General features: G+C 42.3%; 1 protein-coding gene across 4 annotated transcripts in view; it reads right to left on the bottom strand.

The window, feature by feature from the left end:
• Positions 1 to 22,811, bottom strand: part of PLOD2 (procollagen-lysine,2-oxoglutarate 5-dioxygenase 2) — a 74,582-nt gene that overhangs the window by 48,648 nt on the left and 3,123 nt on the right. Inside the window, exon 1 of one of the 4 annotated variants that reach the window (XM_041126808.1) lies at positions 21,392 to 22,209. The exons of 2 other annotated variants lie outside the window; for them this stretch is intronic. Coding sequence is in view for 1 of the 2 variants with exons in the window: in XM_030028561.2 (XP_029884421.1) it covers positions 8,962 to 9,067 (106 nt within the window). In the remaining variant the exon portion in view is untranslated. Of the gene's footprint in view, positions 1 to 8,961; positions 9,347 to 21,391; positions 22,210 to 22,811 lie in introns of those variants that run through there. One more of the 4 variants, XM_030028561.2, reaches the window with a different exon arrangement.

The raw sequence follows: 22,811 nt of genomic DNA, 5'->3' as shown, positions 1-22,811 counted from the left end.
ATCCTGATCTTTATATTATACAGTCAACTTCTGTTCCACACAGTACACTTTGCTGCATGCTTCCACTCATCCCACAGCTTACTGCTTCCCAGAGAGGCAGACTGGTTTCAAAGTCCATTAACCACAGCCATGATCACCTTGTAAGACTGGATCCTCTGCAATTTAATAGCATGCTTGGGTTGCTGTTAAAAAGTATCCTTGAAGGTGTGACAAAATATTCTTGAAAAACTCATGAAAGGTTGGAAAGTAAGATTTAAAATAAAAGATGAAATTAGAATTAACAGATAGCAAGTTAAGAACAGTCATGGGTTGCCAAACACATAGTACATACTGATTTCCTATACCAATGCACATTCTTACGTGAGAGAGATGGATTTCTAAGAACCAATGCTTCAAATAAATCTTAAAGGCCTGATTTTGAAGAAGCAGACCTTTCTGTACAGACCTCTTTGCAAGTTTGGTCTGTTTTCCTCTGGATCACAACCCTCCTGTTAATCACTGCACTTCAATACATACATGTCTTACTGCAAAATACAAAGAGCAGCACAAACATTATTTATGTCATTTCCAAAAAAGTATGAGATTCTTCTTGGCTAGCTGTTAGCAGACGTATACCTTCTCCACTTTAAACCAGACAAATTAAAACAAAGTAAATAGATGTCTGGCTTTTGATGGTATAAGCATAGTTATTGCAGAACTAATGTAGATACACAGGTATCACCTCTGCTACCACCTGATCCTGTTGCAAATAGTTTATGACCACAATTGGCATTTATGATTATCAGGGATCACTCAATGCATGGGCTGTCCATGGATAATCCTTCCTGTGCTCCTCCAGGTTATTTGTGGACCTTGCTGAAGCTACAGAGCAATAGCTATTGGTATCAAAATTCCCAACACTGTCCCGAGCCAGGGAACAGGACTAGTAAAGGCAGGAAGTTTTCAGAAGCTGTCTAGGGAAAGAAACATAGAACGTATAATTTCCCAGTTTCAGTTACTTTTGAATAGCTGGTACTGTTGCAACTTCCTCAGCCACAGTAAGTGTTGCCTCTTGCAGGGTTCTCCCTCCTCTCACGTGTTTTAAAGGAACAAAGAAGCTAGAAAGTTAGCAGAAATACATGCTTATATTAAGCAAGAGCTGCTCTGAATTTTCTCATAATATAGAATTTACGCTAGATTAGCACTTGCTAACACACAGCCCCTGGACAGGACACTAAAATTTTCTTTTTATTTTTTTTCTTTTCTACTAACTGAATCCAAACTGAAGTTTTCCAAGACTTAGAAAGAGACTTATCATTCAAGAGTCCCATAATTGTTAAACACCATCTGCAATCTACATCCATTTACAAAGAGGTGAACAGCGCTACAGCAACTGTGCATTTCAGAATCTAAGGTTTGTTATGAAAACACTGAAGATTTCTCATGCAAAGAAAGTCCCTCATGCTTTAATTCACAGCCCACAGGGATGCAAACAGGCATTTCCCTCTTCCGTGCGTACTGACTCAAAACTGCAAGCCTGCTGAGCTGCTGCTTACTGCCTGTCTTTTATCACATCATTTCTGATGTCACATACATACAGCATCTAAAATGTTTACATGGAAATGATCAACTGTTGAATAGATCCAGTTCTAAAAAAAATTAAAAAAAATAAAAAAACACCACCCACAGACTGTATCTCTAACTATTTTTCTGTATATCTATATATACGTACACACACTTTCAGACAAAGACCAGTGATTATTCCCAGTATTAATACACAACTGATTTCAGAAAACATTTGAAAGCTGATTCTGTCTCTGCTCTTAATTTACTTTCTTTTAATTTAGTCGTATTGAATATACGGTCAACAAGAGCTCATTAAGACCTGTATGTGCACTCATCAATCAACCGTGTCAGTCCCGGGTGCAGCGGTGGCGGGTGCTCAGGCTCGCACTCATTGTAATGCAAGATTTCCTCATTTTCTAGCTGAACAAAACCAGATACAAACAGCAGTAGTTTTTCCATTAGCTTCAGTGGACTTGGATGAGACCCTGTTTACTGAATCAGTTATTCTGTAGTAAAGTAAAGATAAGACACGTTCCTTAGTTCCCAGATAAGAAAAAAATTAAAATCAACTGTTTGTAAATTACATCATTACCATGCATGAAGCAACCCCTCCAATAAGAGCTGCCTAACTTCCTGACAAGCGGGGAACAGATAGGTTACAGCTGTTTATTAGTGCCCAGATCGCAATCAAACCACAAAAATCTTCTTGAGAGTGGAAGTGGATGGAGTCATGGCACAGGCTGGGTCTTGCTTGAACATGCCGACTGGATCACCCTGCTATAAACTGTCATCAGGGCTGTGCAGCTGAGAGCAGGACACAATTAACATCAGCTGTCTAAGTGAGAAAGTTTACTCAGCTTCTGCCTTTTCGTAGCCTTGCCCTCACTGTCTCTCATAAACATGCATCTAGAGAAGAGCATGCTTCTTCTTAAGCCCTTGTTTAGCAAATCCAGCTGTTTAAACAGAAGCAGTCACACACAGCACCAGGCATTGTTAAAGTCCATTCTCCGAAGCTAATCAATCCATCAATGAAACTCAGTAGTTAAGATCTGCAGCAACAGTTTCTCCTTAGACTAGTCTTTGCTTAAAAAATAAAAATAAAAATTTTTAAAAAAAAGAGAGAAATTGGAACTGGGACTTGAGCCATCCTGAAGACACGTAACTCTCCTTCATGCCTGCACTGTGGTTCCTGTTGTCAGCGAATGCTACCACCCCGATTAGTCAGTTCATTTGAAAAAGATGCCCTACAGCTTCACATCTGGCCCTACGTCCAGATAGTGGACATGTAAAATTCTGCAAACAGAAACACAGGCCATGCAACCCTGGAAAGAGAAAAAACCCATACTTTTCAAAGACCCCTTTTCTGTGTGAACAAGCAACTTTAACTCCACGGTTGTGAGATACAGGTGTGCCCTGCCTTGAATAACTCAGTCCTTCAAATCACGAAAGAGCGCCAAAAACGCCTGTCCTACTTCTGACACATGACACCATGACATGTCACATATGACATACATTTAAAGACGCTTTTAACATCAAAAACTTGACCCAGCAACTTCAGTTATTGAATTTATGGGCCTGGTCCTGATCTAACACGTGTACAATTGCTTTAGAGTGATCTAAAATAGAATTAGTAAACTGTTTACGTGTTTACGAGGACAGCCTAACAAAAGACTTTTGCTGTATTAAAGTTTCATGTGAACTACAGAACTAAACAATCCTTTTTTTTTTTTTTTCAAAAAAAGTAAAAAAATTACAAAAGCAAATCTCTCAGATACTGATTATTTTCTGCACAGCTGATTTCAGCGAGAACCCCTAATGGGCTCATTCAGTACATTAACACTTAGACCCACAGGTACAGAATTAATTCTCAGAGGAATGGCACTTAAATGCCAAACCTATTTTTGTTTCGCATTTTTCTGTCTTTTTTCCTTACAGTTTGTTTGCATTATTTACAAATACTGCATATGTCAGCTTTAAAAATATACTTGCAGTTACATCGCAAGAATCACTGCTACCATCAAAATGTACTCCCCACCCCCGCCCTTTATTCCTCCGCGTCTAAGAAAATCCACAGTGGACCAATAGATTTGCCACTTGTCTAAGAAGGAACCCTGGAATACTTTCAAAGGGCAGACCATAAGAATTGGTGAGCCAACCACTAAAATAAAGTGGAGTTCTTCAGAATTGTCCTATAAATTTGAATGTAATGTTTTAAGCCAAGGCAGAGTTCCGCTGTTTAGCCTTAAACTATTAAGGAAATTGGTCTGTAATTACTTTGTACTCCATTATAAAAACAGTCATGTGTTCTTTTAAAAGAAATTATACAGTAATCCACAGTATCTTTAATTTTGGTTCAAGCAGAGACAGAATGAAATGATCAAATATGTCAACTGTATAATTTGTCAATAATCTAAATATTTCAACAATTAGTAGGTACCTAAGTTTCTGCAGTCTCAGTGCTCAGTTGGAACCAGTATATTATTATATGAAAAATGGCACACAGGCATGCACATACACTGAGAACATGAAGAAGCCAGATTACTCTGATGATCAAATAGAAGATTTACTCTGTTTCTTTAGTGGACTTGTCATTTGTTTGTTTTTCCTTCTACTACAAATTGTAAAAGGAATTCTAGCTCCTGGAAAAAAGAAATCTGGGATGAAACAGGGACTTTACATATGTAGTCTCCTCATTACCAGTATCATCCATATTTTGAAAATTGAATTCACCTTAAGGAAATACTACAGAAGCAGTTCTATCAAACCACCTAAAGCCACTTGTGGTGTCAGGCTGTGCTTGCAAGCACGTATTCCTTGATGATTAAGTGTCAATTTATTCTCTAGAGCTACAACATTCCCACACATACAGACACATTCCTGCTACCGATCTGTTTGGTCAAGTTGTGTTTTGTGCCGGAGAGAACCACACTCTATTTTTAAATTAAGAGGGAACAAAAATATCCTTCACTTTCAAACTTGTTTGCCTTGCAACTGATCCCTCAAAAACTATAAAACTGACATTATAAATGAAAACAAAAATGCCCTTATTGCAGCCATACTTACTCTTCAAGACAAGGGAATTCACCTGAGCAGCACGTCAAGTAATTTACATTTCAGACTAGCAGCAATACACAAATGGAAAGATACTGGTTTTGATTACACAATGTAACAGTGCTAATTCAACAGACCAGCTAAACTCTTCCCCATGAAAAGACTGAGTCACTTTTGCTTAAGTAAGCAGTGAGGGGAAAAAGCCAAGAACTTGGACATAAATCATGACTCTCCAGAATATGCCACCAACGTAAAGAAAACTTTGAGAAATAATCTGTTAGTTTAGATCCTCGACAGAAATGCATTTCACACAAAAGCTCCCTGGTTCAGACAACCATGGTAGTTGTTCCACCGTACCTTCACACTGCAATTTACAGCATCAAATGCTGATGATAAAGATCACAACTGTTTTACTTTTTCTTGTTTTAATTAGAAATGCATTTTACAGTCAAAGTTGCAGTGATCTTGCCCAACCCCACTGCACATCGCAGAGAGAAGCGATGTCACATTCACCACTGTGGTCTACCTCCACAGCCTAAATATTCCCTCCACCTAAGGAAAGAAAGAAAAGCCTGGCCAAAAAATTAAGAAAAAAACAAACCCACTGTAGAGGTTTTATTTTGGAACAGAGACTGGTATTGTGCAGTCTCTAAACCAGGTGCTATGAAGAACTCAGACTGCCAACTTTGGGTGTCTTCAAGGATAAGTATTTTCAAGTGAAAAATATGTGATGGAAGAACAACTTTGCTGCTTTGCACCTCCATAGCCATGTTTGCTTACTTTTAACTAATTTCCAAACACACACCCCCCCACACTATGCACTGTTTCATTTGTTATTCACCATTCATTTCAAAGCTGGAGCCTAAAGGTATCTACACGAGTGATCATTACCCATCTGAAGTGGTGCACACTGGTGCTACACGCATTCCTAAACACTCCCCGGCAGTCGGGATGATGGTGCCCGCAGGTCACGGGTAACCCAGACCTTGTCCTCTGCTGGGTCTGGTCCCGAGTACATCACTCTCTGCCTTTACCCTTCACCTGTAAGAGCCAGGTGGCAGCTTTTTTGTACAGTCCTCACAAAAAGGGCACAAAACTCCCAAGAGACCTAGAGGACGCTTCTCCCCAGCACAGGTTTATGTAGCAGTTTTAGATACTGCGGTGACAAGATGGGGCAAAAGTAGCATCAGCAGAGAAGCAAGAAAGAGAAAATCAGGCAGAGGACAGAGGCAGGCGCAGAGTGCCGTACTGACGGCCTCTCCTCCACCAAGCAGGCCGAATCTTTCAGTACTTCTAATAAGTACGTCAAGACAGTTGAATTACCAAATTCCCTTGTTTGTGCCAGGTGCCTCAGAGGGAAATGCCTATCCATCGCTCACTGTCACAGCGACCGTTTTGGCTGAGCCCAAAAAAGTCAACGGAAACGGCGACAGTACGTGCTGCATCTCCAAGTGAGTCCTTGCACAGCTAGACCAGTCAGCAATTACTGCTCGAAGCATTTGTGACCAGCATTTGACAGATGCCGGGGTGGAGGAAAGCGCTCCCGCAGCCTGCCGGGCTACCCACACCTCCCGGCCAGGCTGGCTCTGGAAAGCCACCCACGCTGCTGGGGCCCCCCCGTGACAAACCCCCTCCCGACCCACCCTCCCACCAGTGACATTTCAGGAGCACATACAGACAGCAACCAACCATGGGGCCCACCTCAAAGCCTGCCCGTTTGCCACCGTCACAATCTGCGGCCCCAACACCTCAGCGCAGCCACGCTCCAGCCGGCCAAGTCCCCACAGCCGCTCTGGGGAACAGACTCAAAGGCAGAAAAGCCATTTCCCGTGCAAGCGGCTGATGAATAAAACGTTTTAGGTGGGAACTGCATTTACATCTGTTGCCAAGACCAGTGTCCGCTTCTAGTGCGATGACAAATGTCTTTTCCACGCACTCTCTGTGCGTCCTGGACTGCATTACGTGATAGCAACATGCATGCAGCAAGTACGGTGCAACGGAAATATTTTTGCTGTTGTCTTAACACAGAAACTTTTGTATCTTCACCATGCAGGAGTCAGTGTTTCAGAGCTCAACAGTGCTCTTAGCGATTGCTTGAAGCACAAAGCTGAGGCAAAGGAGCACAGGAGGGATTTCTGCAAACATGGTTTACCACAGGGCCGTGCTGACTGCTCATTGCTCAAGTAACCACTGCTGTGCAACAGGCAGTTCTCTCGCTACAACTTTTCCAAGCCTTTTCGAATAAAGCAGTAGTCCTATTAAGAAATAAAGATGCAGCTCAGCCATCAGTTCTAGACACTCTTGTTACAGCTTATTTCTGAAGCAAGCAACACTAATGGACCGCTTTAAAATCTGACACGGCGTCTCTGCATGCTGCTTTACACCAAGTTGTACAAGTACCAAGAGACTTGAAATTAAAAACCAGATTTTTAGAACTAGAGGCACACTAAGGTCTGCCTCTCCTCAAGCAATACAGCGGGGAATATCAGGGAAAACATTGAAGGGTTAGAACTGGAATAAAAACAAGTAACACAGCAGGCAGTATTTGGGGTCACAAAACTACTCAAGGCGTGGTTTCAACTCAGCAGTCTGCTACAATTCAAGCTACTAATGTTTAAATTAAAAAGAATTAAGATTTTCCTCTGTGAACACCTATACATAAATGTATTGGTGCTTTCTGGCACTATCATTCCTGTAGCATCATTTTCATTATTTATATAGATGCAGCAGCCTATTTTTAGTTTGCTGAATCATACAGTGCTGTCTGGACTACGCACTCTTTGCTTTTCACACCTTTGAACACCAGCAGGATTAAAGAAAAATCCTTACCATGCCAGCTATTAGCATGACATCCTACAACTCAAGTATGTAGTTAAAAAAAGCATTATCTGAACAGATATTTTTGAGAAAATGTAACTGTGATTGCAATAAATGATTTCCAAAGGAGCATGACTTACAATCTCACTGCCCTGATGACAGGCATAGGAGCTCAACTTTTTCCTCAAAACATGCCCCCATAGGCTGCACCTCTGAGGGACAGTGAAAGCTGAACAGTAATGCTCACGCGCCCCTGACAGACTGCGAGCTACATTGCACACCACAACCTTCAGAGAAATCCTCTGAACAACTAAAAACAGCAAAGCATTAAGAAAACTGGAAATGAGAAGCTCATTGAGTCTGGTATTCATCAACACCTTTTTTTAAAAATAAAAAAAAATTTTATACTAGTTATCAACCAAGTCAGCAGTTTTCCTATCAAAACTAGAACTTGCTGACAAAACTTGCTTCTCAAAAAAAAAGGAGTTTCCTTCTGCCCACCAGAAGTAAATTAAGCTAGATATTAAAAATAACTTGATTACACTCTTGAGTAAACAAGCCAAGAAATGAACTATTTTGGATTTCATGTGGTAACAATCTAGTGGGATGAAATACCTTTGTATGCCTAGAATCAACATCAGAAGTACAGATTCTAAAACAGTAATAGAGCAAGAAATATGTTTTGGCATATAGTTGGACATACATGTGCTTGGACACCTCTCTCTGAGGGAATTTCCTGTATACATTCTTTTATTTTACATGCTGCAGATAAAATTTCTTTCTATCTTCTGGCTCCTTGAAGCTAAAGTGACTGCAAAACGCAACGAGCAAAAAGCATGCAAGCCTCTGAGGGACGGCAAGGGGCATTTAAGTCTCCAGCTGACTTTTGCATGAAGTTGGAAACTTTATCAGCCGTTGCTACAGTTTAGAGAAGCAGCAAATGACGCTATGCTTTTCCCAGCCTTGGAAAAACATGTTCATCAACACCTTGTTTCAGGAAAAGGGAAGAAAAGGGGGGGGGGGGGGGGGGGGGGGGGGGAGGAGAAAGTCAGGGAGACTCACTTCCCATTAAGGAATCTTCTTCTTTCTCAGTGGGGGGGTTACGCATCTATTTCTGTATGACTCACTCCGGCGGGTTAAAGCACTTTCAGCCAAGCGGCTCCTCTCGAGAGCAACCTGGGGAGCCCTGCCCCGGCCGGCGCCGCAGCCCCCTCCCGCACCGCCGAGCCCGCTCCGGCGCCCAGAGCGGCATTTTAAAGTGCGGAGCGTGGGAGGGGGATGGGGGGAGGGGGATGGGGGGATGGGGGGGGGGAGAATAAACGAGGAAAGCAGCGGTTCTCGGTCTCCGCACAGGGGACGGGAGGGTCTTCCCTTCCTGGCGGATGTTACCGAGCCGGGAGGCACAAAGCCGCCGGTACCGCCCGGCCGGCAGCGCATCCCCGCCGCCGCCGCCCTCACCGCGCCCAAGCTCACCTCCCACAGGCGGCGGGACCGCGCCGCGGGGCTCCGCCGCCGCACCCCCAAGCCCCGCGCCGCCCCGCGCCTCACCTGCGGACCCGGGCCCGGGGCGCCGCTCCGCCGCCGCCGCCGGCAGCGCCAGGGCCAGCAGCAGCGGCAGGAGGAGGCGCGGCGGCCGGGCGCCGTTCCACGCCATCTTCCCCCTCCGCACCCGCCGGCCTGCCGCCGCTCCCCGCGCCGCCAGCCCCCGAGAGCGGGGGGGAAAGGGGGCGGGGGTGGAAAACGAGGCGGGGGGAAAAACGGTGCCTGGGGAGCCGCCGCGCCCGGGCTGCAGCTCCTCCTCCGCTGCGGGCAGGAGCGAAGGGCGCTGCCGCCCGCCCCAGGCTTTATACGGCGGTGGGAGGACCCGGGCAGCGAGGGCACCCGGCGGCGCAACGGGAGCCGCTTGTGGCCGTCGCGCCCGTGTGCACGCTGCTGCCGCTGCCGCCGCTGCTGCTGCTGCCGCCGCCGCTGCCGCCGCCGCCGCCGGGGGAGGGGCGAGCGGTCGAGCCCCGCCTCGGTCTCAGCCGCCCGGGCCGCCGCCGTAGGTGCGCGGCGCTGCAGGCGGCAGCCCGCCGCCGCGGGAACGGAGCGGACGGAACCGGGCCGGGCCGGGCCGGGCGGCCCGCTCGGGAGTGCGGAGCCAGCAGCTGCTCCGGGTCGAGTCCGGCTGGGCCCAGCGCGGTGCCTCCGCTCCCGGTACCTGCCCGGGTGTGGGGCCGAGCTGGGGTTAGCGACCCGCTCCTGGAAACGTTCTCGACCGTGCTGGCTGCCTGGGGAATTGTATTCGCCTCCCCCTCAAAACATCATGTTAGTGGTTTCGTTGGCCGCCATTACGTCCCGATAAACGTATTGCTGAAAATTTAATGTTGTTCGGGAGATTGTGAGCAACGGAAGCCGTTACTCCACAAGCCGACAAAAAACAATCTAACCCTTTCGCCTATGGGCATAGAGCACTAGTGGCATCGGGACGGCGCTGCACGTCCAATCTGCTTGTGAACGACATACATACCTGTCAAACGCTCCATCATTTTATCATTCAGATTTCCGTAAAGGAACACAGTTCGTTGGTCTAATCTTAACACAGAAAAAACTATTACACGTGTATCATTAAATCACCAAATTACAGAAGGCAAGCACGGTGATGATGGAGGAGATGTACTGGCCCACTCTTTTTCCTATTGAAATACAAGGTATATTCAGGAAAAAAAAAAAAAAACTGTAAACAATAGCTTAAATGTTTAAAAGTCATGTAAAATTGTAAAAGCAGATGGCAGCCTATTGGAATCAGTGTGGATTTACACCTTGGAAATATTACTTGAGGACCAAAGGCATAATCCAAAACAAAAATTAGTGCTGAAAGCAGGATTCATGTATTTGAGAACCACCTCCATAATCATCAAATAGACACCTCATTTTTTATCCTAAATGTCTCTATGGGCCTAACAGATGTGCTTTTTTGGAGCCACATTGGAAAGAAAAAAGGGGGAAAGAAGGGAAAACTTGACCTTGGCTACTGCAACCATAAGAACTGCATGCTTTTGTCTGGAACCCAGAGCAGAAATCAGAGCCTGCATTACATGCCCAGATGCTTTTATAGTTAATTGGGAGAGCTCATTCTTTCTGGACCAGGCAGCACACACAGCAGGGAGGGAGGTAGAGCAAACCGAAGAAAAAGACTGGGTCCCTGGTCCCAAGGAGCTCCTAGAAGAGAGAAGGCCCAGGAAAGCAGCAATTGGGAAATACTGAAAATGCATTCATGCAGTGATGAAGCTGCAGTTGCCAACTATAGGAGAAACAGAAAAGACCCTCCAGTTTCTTGGGCAATTACTTGTGACCTACTTTCTCCTGCCACCTCTGTCAGGCACGCAGAGATTCACCAGAGAACACATAACTTTTGAATGCAGACAGTATGACCACATTTATGCACACATCCAGGAACGGCCTCTGCTCACTTTTCCAAGAACCAGCACTACTGCTGCTGATCAACTTTTGTAGGTACATAGACTGCATTAGCTGAAAGCGAGCAATGCCATCACTGGGATGATACTGCAAGTACTTCTATCTCCATTCTTTTTTAAAACAAGTTCAAGATTTCAAATAAGAAATTGGGCTTGTGAAAAATGAAGATGGAGAAAATAGTTATCATATTACAGCTACAGTTTTAAGGTAGAAAACAGGCAAACAAGCATTTCAAAAGAGGTCCTCAACAGATCAAACCTCACCTCTGATCCAGAACAGCTTAACAGTAACACTTGTACTTGGAGATAGAAAGAAAGTGTAATTACAAAGCTGAAAAAATATGAACTCATCGAGAAGGAATTAAATCACAAGAGACATGTAGAACACAATACCATCAACCATGAAAGAAATGATAGGTTACGTCAATAAAGTCTGAGGGGGAAAAGACAGGACTGTTGGGCATCATTTCAGAATACCATGGAGATGATGTCATGGCTCCCACGGACATGACAGGAAGCAGACGAAGCTTCAGCCGTAAGAATTGAGGGTATAATCAGCAGCCGAGTGTCACGTACATATACAGTGCTCTGGGAAATCACAGCTTGGCACCTCACCTCTGTCAGAAGCAGCAGCTAGTTTTGCCAGAGACTAATACACAGGTCCTGAAATAGCACTGTTAGGTGGAAACCAATGGGCATAAAGAGTAGGGAGCATCCGAGAGAAATCCTAAGAGGCATTTTGTTATCAAAAAGTATGTGTAAAGAGTAGCAGGGAAGAATGAAAAGAATTAGTGAAAGAAGGATGTAAATATGCAATAATGAAAGAAAAGGAAATAGCTGGCAGACAGATTTCTAATGTATGAGGAAAATGGGTTGAGAAAACTGTGATATAAACACAGCTCATACCTGTAAGTGCAAGCCCAGACTTTGGCTAGAAACTTTTATATTTTCTTGTCATTTTCCTTGGTCTCTTGAAAGCTAATTTCATTTTTGACTGTTCTTAGAAAATGCAAGCTTTGCCCCCCAAGAGAAAACAGAGCTGAAAGCTACCCAAAACACTGCTTTCAAAGTGACAGATGTGGCCAAGACATCTCCTATCCCCAGAGGCTTCACTCGGACACTGGCCGATGGAAGGGAAAATGCTTGTGAAACTTCAGAACTGAGCTCCGCCAGCTGCACAGTGCCCAAGGGCTCTGTCTCGCCCTGCCTCCACAGACACTTGGGTTAGAAATGCTACTTTTGTCCAGAAATACCAACTTCAAGGCTTGAACTGGCAGCTGGTGGTTAGCAGGGTCTTCAGCTCTTCTGGTGCTGTTGCAAGCTGCTTCAGTACTGTATTACTGTTACAGCGTACTCAACACTTAAATCTAAGTGTAAAGCTATGTAGGAACTTACCCTCAAATCAAAATCATTTTAAATAATAATGTAGACAGTGTGTAATATAATGTGCATATATGTACGTTATACTAGAGATTAACTCCAGAAACAATTCCTACAAATGTCCCAAGAAACAATCGCACATTCTTGCTGTTGTCACTATTTGCTCCTTTGACTTTTGACTTTATCAAGCCTTTTTTCATAAAGAATAAAACCTTCCTTTTCCTCTGCAACAAGGCAATTTCTTCATGAGAAATGACTCAGTTTGGTTAAGTAGGCATGGAGGAGGGGAGAGAGTTCATTAATGTTCGTTGTAGGGCTATGAACATGGGAGCCCAAGGACTTTTCTGTCCTACAACTCCAGAAATACTGAGCAAAACCAAAAAGGGAGCAACTGCAAGCAGTCCTCGCTTCAGAAAGTCACTATGAAAAGCGATTTTCTGTAACCTCACAATCAGTTGCCAAACTAATTTTTTTTCTGACCCAGTGCATTTTCAACAGATCAGCAATAATATCTAGAATTCAGCTGACAGATACTTAGGCAAAATTCTACAGGACCTCTGCAGAAGACAACAGCTTCCTGAATTGTTAGTAAACTCCATTCCTTCAGTGCCTTTTCCTCAGATGCCTAGATAGTTCTTTTGCAGTCTCAGTAACTCCCTGTCTGTAGCTGCCTACCCCTACCTCCTTTTCCCCATCTCTTTCCTAATTGTCTATAAGAAATCATCATGAGGTTGGCAACTTCCATCTTCCATAAACCACCAACAATTTTATGTTTCAAAATGCATATAGCTGGTGCCATGTGGAATGGAAACAGACATAGTTCATTGCATCACCAGCCCATGACTGCAGCCAGATGGAGCTAGGTCCTGTCGTAGGAATCTGCCTTCTAAACTAGAGAAGCTTCTTATAAGAGACCTTTTTCACATCCTCTGACTGCTTTTCATTTCACTGTCTTTAAGAAGAACACAGTCTGTGTTCCTGCTGTGCTTGCCTGTCCTTGAACTCACCTCACCTTGCATCTAGGCCTCAAAATATCTTCTTTTATTCCGGAGCCCCACTAGAATACCTTTTCCACAGATGCTAAAATGGAGCATTGTTGGTCACATGAACTTCCTTCCCTAATCTTGCAACACTGAAATTGTTCATTATACAGTAATAAAATCAAAAGAAAAGAAAAATAACAAGGCTGGTTTGTGGCAAGCCATGGCACAGAAGGAATTGTCAACAATTCACCAGCAGCAGTATTCCAAGAATTAAAACTAAATCATCAAGCAAGGTTCCTAAGTCCCTTATGTCAACAAAGCTCCTAAAGAATTTTCAAACAGATAATGAATTTGACATATAATAGCCAAAAGTCTATTTTATCTGGTTAAAAGTCAGTCATTCCCCATGTATTCTCAATAGTGGCAGTCATTAGTCATTTGTTATGAAGAACAAATGAATTCCTGTCCCATTCTGTCCTAGTTTGTCCCCTCAAATATCTTTCTAGTTTCATAAAATTTGCCCTCTCTTTGTGTTACAGAGGTAATTCCATAGCCCTGTGATTTCATTGCCTGGGTCAAGTGCATACAAACTATAGAATTAAACAGAAGTTTTTTGCTTCATGGGGTTATATCACTGATCTAATTTATTATATCAAAGTAGTAACCCTGAGTTTAGCTTTGAGATTAGATTAGTAAAACACCTTTGAGTTAGTAAGTCATACTTAATTTTTCCAGTTATATTATTTACCTTGTGTAATTTCTAAAAAGAAAATACCGGTTTTGAATTATAAATTCAACCCCTATCAGTATTTTACATGAGTCAGGGGTAGCTGAAAATAGAACTTTGTTATTATAGAATAGTACTACTAGAAATTAACATTTCAAAGTAATAGCTTAAAAATCCCTTTTCAGTCGTAGGAAAAAACGTTCTTCAGATATATTTTGTTTAGATGCTCGTGGCTGTTTTAATTGGACCTCAAGCCAATGAAATACTAGAAGTAAGCTAGAATTAAAAAAAAGAAGTATGTATATTTTTTGCAGAAATGCATCAATATGAATGTAAAGGCCCATCTGGCAATAATATGGCATTAAAACGTGCATCGCATTGCCTGACTTACTATAAGTATACGAGCATTTAATAAGGGCCTTTTAAGTACTTCAACCCTAATAAGAAATCTTCCATAGACATTTTATTTCCAAGGATCAGGCTAAATGTTACTGAAGTTCTACTCTTGCTGTCTGAAAATAGTTTCTCTTTGGTTGCTTCCCTTTAATTTATCCTCAACTTCAATAAGAACATTTCTTTGAGTTGCCGCCCCAGTCTTGTTATTATGGGTACGATCCAGCCTGTTGCCGAGACGTGCTGAGCACTCCTCAGGGGTGCTGAGACCCCACTGATTTCAGTGGATGCTCAGCATCTTTCCCTATTGAGTGCTGAGTCAATCCTTTGGGCTATAGTCATAGTTTCTTTCCCAAGCCACCCAATCAGAAATTACTTTGCTTCATTCACTCATTTATAATTATAGCTATAAACAGCCCATATGAGCAAAAGATTAATAGTGTTAGCAAGCATTTCCAGGGTATAATCAGCTGTCATCCCATAATTACTCAAAAGATTGAATGAGTGGCTTTGAAATTACAAGGAGAGTTACATTCCTTTACTGAGACGGAGCAGCAAGACATGAGTGCCCATGAAAAGCCGTGCTAAGTTTTTGTCTGTGGTCCATCCTTTGGCATTTATGACATGATTGCTCCAGCCTCAAAGTCCTATCCTGCACTACAGAAGTCAGGGAGCATCGTAAGAGAATAAGTCTTGCTGACCTGGCCTTAAGCCAGATGCTTTAGACCTCCATCACTGCTTCTGGTGGACACAAAGGTCTGATCCCCATTTTTTCACTTTCATTGCATTCATTTTTACGTGATTTATATAGGCACAAGAAACTGAGAATTAAATCCTCAGAGCATCTCTTGTAAACCCTGCTGATCAGGGTTGATCTTGTAAAGATTTCAGTCCCATCACCCAATAAACTATAAAATGCTTCCCAGAGTCTCAAATGAGAGGTGTTGAAATGGACAGTTAATCATAATGACTAATTTAAAGTCTTGCTTTTGTTATAGTTTAGGGATGCAGAAAAGAATATAATGGAAAACTGGCTGAAAGAAAAATAATTTTAAACATTTACTGTGGGATTAATAGGAACTAGAGGAAAAATGTGTTTATGAAATTGAAGCTGGGAGTTTATGTGAGTGTTTGTGTCTATGTCAACAAAACATCGTAATGTAAAAAATGTTCCTCTGAAGTAAGCCTGTGGTGTTAAAGAGGCTGAAGTGTGTCACATGGGTATGACCAATAGAGGAGGGAAGGTCAGTATGTATTTTACAATAGTTACCCTAAAGCCTACTTTTTTTGTGATTTCAGAAGCCTAGTGGAGACTCCTAGAGTGGCAATTTGGGAAAACCACTGGAGCAGAGAAGCATGTCCCACAAGTATTCCCCTACGGGAAGACATCAGATTTCATATTTTCTGTTACTGGAATGGTTTTGGTCGAAGTTTCCTTTCCTGCTTCTGCTCTGGGAGTTTTATGACTGTTCTGCCTGTCCACAATGATCTCATTCTCTCCAGCTGACTTGTGTAAGGTAAATAGAAACTGCTGTCTGACAAAACCTAATTTTGACAGGTAGGTCTTTTTATTAATTTAGTTTGATTTATAACAAAATTGCCATTAAATTAGTCTTATTTCCTACTTCCTGTATGATCTAAATGAGGAATCCCAGATGGCCCCAGAACAACTTCTGGCAGCATTTCTGGAACGCTGGATTCAAGAGAGAAAGAAAGGAGATGGACTGGCCATTATTTTGCTGCTGCTACAGTCCGCTTGCACAGAGCCTTCCAACTTCCACTTTTCAGCAGGCATTGTGTGAAAGAGACACCACAGGAAAGGTGAGGAAAAGCTAAGAGTCACAGATCTTACTTAATTTAGTGCCACTCTGGTTGGTCAAAATATCATATGGCTTTGCAATACCTAACTATTTTGCCTCTTGACAAGAAAACCTTTTACAGGGAAAAAGAGGTGGCAGCCAATAAAAACAAGGTGTGGAAAGTAAAAATACTATCTTTAAATGAACAGTTAAATACAGTTACCAGGAAAGTTGAGGTTGTGAGCAGTGTCCCTGACACGAGCAAGAAAGCGAGAAAAATCTCATGACTGAATCAGTAGGAGAATGTGCTTTCAAGCTTAGAAACATTTAGGAGCTAAACGCTGCCTTTGAGGTTTTTTTTTCTCATACTCTTCTCCATCTTACATTCCATGTGCACATAGTTTTATTTGGTAAAAAGGGATATGAAGGGAGGTTACATTCAGATCACTACTAGAAAACTTCCTTTGCAGAGCAGGGGTCACAACTGTGAACCCACACTAGTGTACTTAATCACTGAACTCAGTGACTGGTAGGGTAAGGGTGAGAGCGGAACAGATTCAGACCTTTAACACTAAAATGGCCAGGAGTTACTTAAGCAATGAAAAAGTTGTAGGTTTCAGGCTGCGTACTGTGAAAGTGAAATGCTTTCAGTCTGGATGCTTCTTCTCCATTGTACTTCTTAGGCCAGTGAGCAAAAGCATGCATGCCTTTTTTTAAGGCTGGGAGCTTGACTGTTCTCAGCTTACATGGGAAGGGGCACAGAGGAGGCAAGCTTTGAATAGCAGCATAGTTTTGATAAACGTGATCCACTCTGCATTCAAGACAACTCGCTTATCTGCTGTTCAGGGAATGACTGGAATAAATTGAGAACTTCCAATAGATCCTCAGGAGGGCTCTTTTCAAAAGATTTAGAAATTTAATTATTTTTTAGCACATCACTCAACAGAAGTCAGAAGGATGGCTAGTTTGAATCTTTGCAGTAATTTCTCAGAGACTGCAGTTCGTGCTTCTTTAGTTTGGATGCTCAGGAAGATGAAGTCTCTAGCTAAGATAATTCTGATGACTTGTTAAGGCTGGCTCCTGTAGTCTGGGCTTTAGGAGGGTAGTTTCAGTGGTGATCTGGCTGCTTCACTTCCACATAATCCGAAGCCTGTACAGTTCAAGGCAACATACAGATTGATTCTACATTAGGGAATGTGATGGAATGAATTTCCTTCCTGTTTAAAGAAAACTAAACAAACTTACTTTATGTATCAGAAAGCAGCAGCAACCTCCTCCAGAATGGGGAGGAACATCGTGATGAATAAGTAGCAGGAGTCACAGGTAGCCCAGCAGTGCTCCAGCACTGTGAGTGGGTGCTCATAAAATCCCAAGCAGAATTAATAAAGTGGCCAAAATTGCACATAGCCTGAGCATCACATGCTGATGAGCCTGGGTCACTGTCTTCTGCTCTTCCCTTTTCCTCAGTCTTTCTTCACTCCATCAAGAGGATATGTGTCGTGTATAAGGCTGTAGCCAAAATGAGTTTTGTAGGGTTTAGAAGAGCAGAAATCACAATACTCAACCTAATAGTGTCCTCAGATAAACTGTGCAGGCAGCCTTTATTCCAGGGTACCTAAAGGAGGAGGCAAACTTGGTAGGCACAGAGCACACATCCCCAGGACGGTCCTGGTAAATGGCCAGGTAAAAGCCATCCTGTTGTCATAGCAAAGAAAAGGGGTAGACACAAGTCCCCTTTCCTTGTATCCCTGTACCAATGTAAGGATATTCTTGCCTTTGAGATGATTACACATTAACAATGTCCTTCGATGTAGCCAGAAAGAAATAAGGAAAACCTTATAGCCTCTATATCTGACTCTGGCAGGCAGCTGCCTAGCACATTATCACCTCTGCAAAACCCTTACTTACAGGAAACTGTTATTAACGTGGCTGTCTCCTTGTGCTTACATTCTGCCTGCTAGAATTCAGAACTCTGCCGAAATAAGGCCTGCAGAACTCACTGTGGTTCAGCTGTAATGCTCCCCACATGTAGTGGGGAATATCGATATTATTTATTCTTGCATTCAGGTTCCCAGAGTGGGATTTGTACCCCTGATTCAGGAAAAATAAATCAGTAATACTACTCTTGTTACTCCGCTTGGAAAGGCTATGTAAACATTTGTGTTGAACTACTAAATTGTTTCTAAACAGATAGATTTGATACAAATTATAACCAAAAAATATTCTTTATGCCAGTCATTTTCATATTATTTCCCTTTCATGTATCCTCATTTTCAAGATGCTGCTTCTTCACTTTTTCTACCAAAATATGCTCATGCAATGTAGCCAGAGCTGTATTAGTACTGTATTAGTACTGTATTAGCCTACTCTCAGTATAAAAGCTCTGCAGGTCCATACATATTTCATTCCCTGTGTTTCATGACAGAGACATGTGACTATCTTTAGCTCAGTCCTCTTTTTTTCTGTATAATCTTTTGTTCTGCCAGCTCTGCAAGGAGATGACTCAACCATCTTTAAGTCTGCCAGTCTGCTCCAACCTGGAGCAGTACTCAGAAACATCAACACGCCTTTCCAGCCCTTTGGTAAACGCATTCAGCCATGAGTACAGCATTTCCAGTCATGTGGCCTTCATCTTTTTTTCAAGATCCTTTTGAAGTTCTTGGTTCATGAGATGCAAGAATCAGATCCCAGGACTGTGGATCACTTAATCCTCTCACTTTGCATTGTGCACAGCATTGTAGTGATAGTCTGCAAAAGCCTACTGAGCACCTCCCAGGCTAGCAGGGGACTAGAAATCTGAATGATGATTTTGAGACTATTATTAAATATTTACTGAGCCATCAGAACTCCTCAAATCACTACATAAAGCTGTTGTGAGGTATTAGTATTGCCACAGGCTATTCATGTTACCCAGTTTTGAGGTTCATCCCCCTAAAGATAATAGTGATAACCTCCCCAGCTTTCCAAACCAAACAACAGAAATCACTTGCTCTCAAAACAAAATATAATCTTTAAATTGGACCATGCTTGAAGTAGCTACCAAAGCCAGAGAGAGCACTATGATGCAATTTCCAAAGGAAAACAAAGACAAGATAAATGCAGAAAAAAATCCCTCTAAATCACAGAAATTCAAGAAAACGCATACACCACTAAAGCCAGGCTTCTGCAAAATCTCAGTTGCAGCCTCTTTCTCATCTTGGTACCTTGTGTGTCTTTTTCCAAATCAGTGTCAGAGAGGATGAAGATCCTTGTTGTTTTAGTGAGTAGGCCATTTAATGCTGCTCTTCATATCTTCCTTCTGCAGTTTGTGAGCAGCCCAGCTTGCTGTATATCAATATGCCTTTGTTCTGTTGAATCATTACAAATAATTCTCTAGTTCTCAGACATAATTCTAGTGTTTTATTCCCCTTATGGTCTAGGACTGTAATTGAGACAGCTGATGGTGCAGCTGAATATAAGCTTCCATAAACAAACGCTGTGCATTTGAACTCAACTGCACGTAGGCCATCCACACACTTTTTCCACTCTGACTGTTTCTCCCTGCAGCCAATCGGGGAAGATGTTTTGGCCATGACTCCGCTGTAGATTACTCCACATCATACCAACATCCGATTGGAGTAAGGAAAAAGCTACTGGTTAAATATCCATGATTTTTAGCCAGCATGCCAAGAGTCTCAGACGGGATGTACTCCCTCTCTCTTTTGAAAAGGATCAGTGCTCCCAGGCTGACCTTCAAAGCCGAGCTCTGTTTGTGGGAGTATGTACTCTTCACCTCTCAAAGACAGGGAACTTACTGCACCACTTGAAATTTTACTGGCTGTGTTTGCTTTTCATATAGTGCAGACAGGGGATATTAAGCAGAGATTTGCTTTACAATCACCATTTATGTCATTTACTCTTTTTCTTTTCATCCCAGAGAAAGCCTAACCTTTTTCCCATGGAATTTCTCTTAAGTGAGTCACAGAAGTCAACTGTTGCCCAGGCACTTACAGGAAAGATGGATTTATATTTTATGTGCATTTTTAGGAATGCTATTCTGTCACACCATACATCTCAATGACTCAATTAGGTCATTGCATTGTAGAGGAAAACAGACGTGATTTATCAGTCTGTCATTATGGAGAAGGCTTGTTTCTGAGTTTGTCCATCGACTTCTAACTCCACACAAACCTCAATCTGTGATTCCCATCATTTTGGGGCTCCATAACCAGAGAGCATGACTGGGCAGAGAAAGACTTTGATACTTTGGTGATTAAACATTTAAAAACACCTAATTTAGATGATGGATGAATGACAGCAAGGAAGCAGCGTCTCTGCACTCAACCCACTGAGAAATACTTGGCAGTCAGCAAAGATTCAGAAAACAGGTACTAGCATATATGCTTTGGTTCTCCATGTATGCTCTGCCTGAGATAGCTATTCATGACAAGTCACTGGGGGACAGCTTATGTCACTGGCAACAGGACCTACAGGCACTCTGCACAACACCTTGGTCCTCCCCAGCTGACACAAAATTGCACCCTTATAGCAGTGCTATAGGGAACCCTGTGCCTTTTCAGTGGTGATAGAGGAAGTGAATACTGCTTTTAAGAAGATGATTCATGTGAATGCTTTTCAGCCTTCTACAGATTTTAAACTTATGGAATAAAATCTTAATCTTGCACTAAAACTCATTCAGGAGTCGCATATGTAAAACTTTTAAACCAAAGTAACTTTGTGCACTAGTCATCTGCTCCATTATTAGCAAGGAACTGATGGGACTTAGAAGAAACTTAGTTACTGCTCCACGGGCACAGAAATCTCCAATAAACAGGGCACTGGTCTAACTAAATCTAATACAATCATTAATTCAAGTCATTATTTAGAGAATCCCATCATATATGAAAAAATGAAAACCTTAAGCACAAAATTGCTAGATTAACAGGAGCATCTTCATAATTCTACCTGGCTGCTTTTTTTTTCTTTCTTTTGGGAGAAACAAATTACAGTTCTTATATTTTAATGTGAGAAGAGACATTTGATCAGCTGTTCTGACCAGAATGTCACACTCATTGCATTCCTCTTATGTACCTTCATATTACAGCCAAGACCATGAGTTAGATTAAAACATTTTGGTCCTCAGCACAGTAAACTGTTGACACCATGCTGACAGCCTGTTAACAGCAACCAGCTATTAGTGGAATTGCTGTGGGAGTTTGTAGGAAGGCATTTGCAAATGCTTTATCAATACAGATTTACCTCAGCAGCAAAAAGGACAGCCACCACCAGTTGTTGTGGCCTGGGTAGACGTGCCATATTCTTCCCCCTAGCTGAAGAAAAAGGATTTGAATCAATATGAATTACAGGTAGATAGCCCAGGTGGAGCAGCAGGTGACGGTCTCAGGGAAGGGATGAAGTTTCAGGAATTGCAAGAGTTTTCCATGTACCTGTAATCAGGCAGCACCAAAGCACGTCTCCGAGGCAAGCACTCATCACGCTCTCTTATCCAGTCACTCCAGGCTGCAGCTTGATTATGCTGGGATTTCAAGCCCTGATATTTTTTTAGCACCCTTCTCTTGCTTTTTTCCACTGCCAGGTTTTTTCCATTTGTATTTTTAAATGGTCAAATTCTAATCTTAAATGTACATTAACCAAAAATCCCCTGATCTGCACCTGGATAGAAATACTGGTGTGGCTGGATCTGAGCTGAGACGCAGAGATTTACCAGTGGTGCTAGGTGCCCTCTGGACCGGGCAGCTAATTGCCTTTGACTTTGCCGAGCTTTGGCTCAATAGGATTTTGAAGTCAAACATATTTCATAGAGGTTTACACCTCATTACATCCTTTTGAAAAGATAAAAACTTGACTAGTGCATATTTCTGTTGGTAAATTTGGCTTCAGTTTATCTGATAGTGAAAGCTTTTGCTAAATTTCAGCACATAATTACTGAAGTGCAAATCCCCAGGAAAAACAATTTGCTGTAAAGATTTTGTATTTGCAGCTTAAGAGGCGTTGATTAGTTTATGTTTTACTTTGGCACCGCATTGTAGTAGTTCCCTTAAAGCATACATAACCACTGACATTTTTATAATTTATTTTTCATTACTTTTCTTTAATATGCACTTTTACACAAATATTTCCTTCAACTAAACTTATTACTTAGAAAGTTGAACACCATAAATGGAGCACAAACAACGCACATAAATTTAGTTGATTTCTTCAACAGAAATTTTGCCTTCCTCTCTCTTGCTCTCTTCTCTACCATTGAAGCATTAATTATTTGCTCTTTTCCTTTTTTTTACCATGGAAAAATGTGTGCTGCAGTGCACAGGTAAGTTCTTGTTCATTTCAATGAGTGGCTTTAATTCTTAGTACATTTTAATATTAGCTCACTACCTCTCATGGCCTTTCCAAAGTTTGTTCAGTGGAAAAAGAGGACAGGGCACAGTAAGCCCTTGTCTGTGGTGAACAACTTTGCTTGTATTTCTTTTCTATCCTAATCTGGCAACAAGCAGAATACAGACATAAACAGAGTGCCAGCAAGCTCAGCCTCAGTCCACTGAAAGACCTATATTTTCCAGGAGCCACAAATCCTGCTCCCTGAAAAATGAGAAATTTGCTGACACAATAAAGCAGTGTGCTTGGTTCCATTGTACAGCCATACTCAGTGGGATAAAAA

The sequence above is a fragment of the Aquila chrysaetos genome, chromosome 10 (genome assembly GCF_900496995.4).
Source record: "Aquila chrysaetos chrysaetos chromosome 10, bAquChr1.4, whole genome shotgun sequence".
Lineage (NCBI taxonomy): Eukaryota > Metazoa > Chordata > Aves > Accipitriformes > Accipitridae > Aquila > Aquila chrysaetos.
This window is presented reverse-complemented; position numbering and strand designations above follow the sequence as displayed.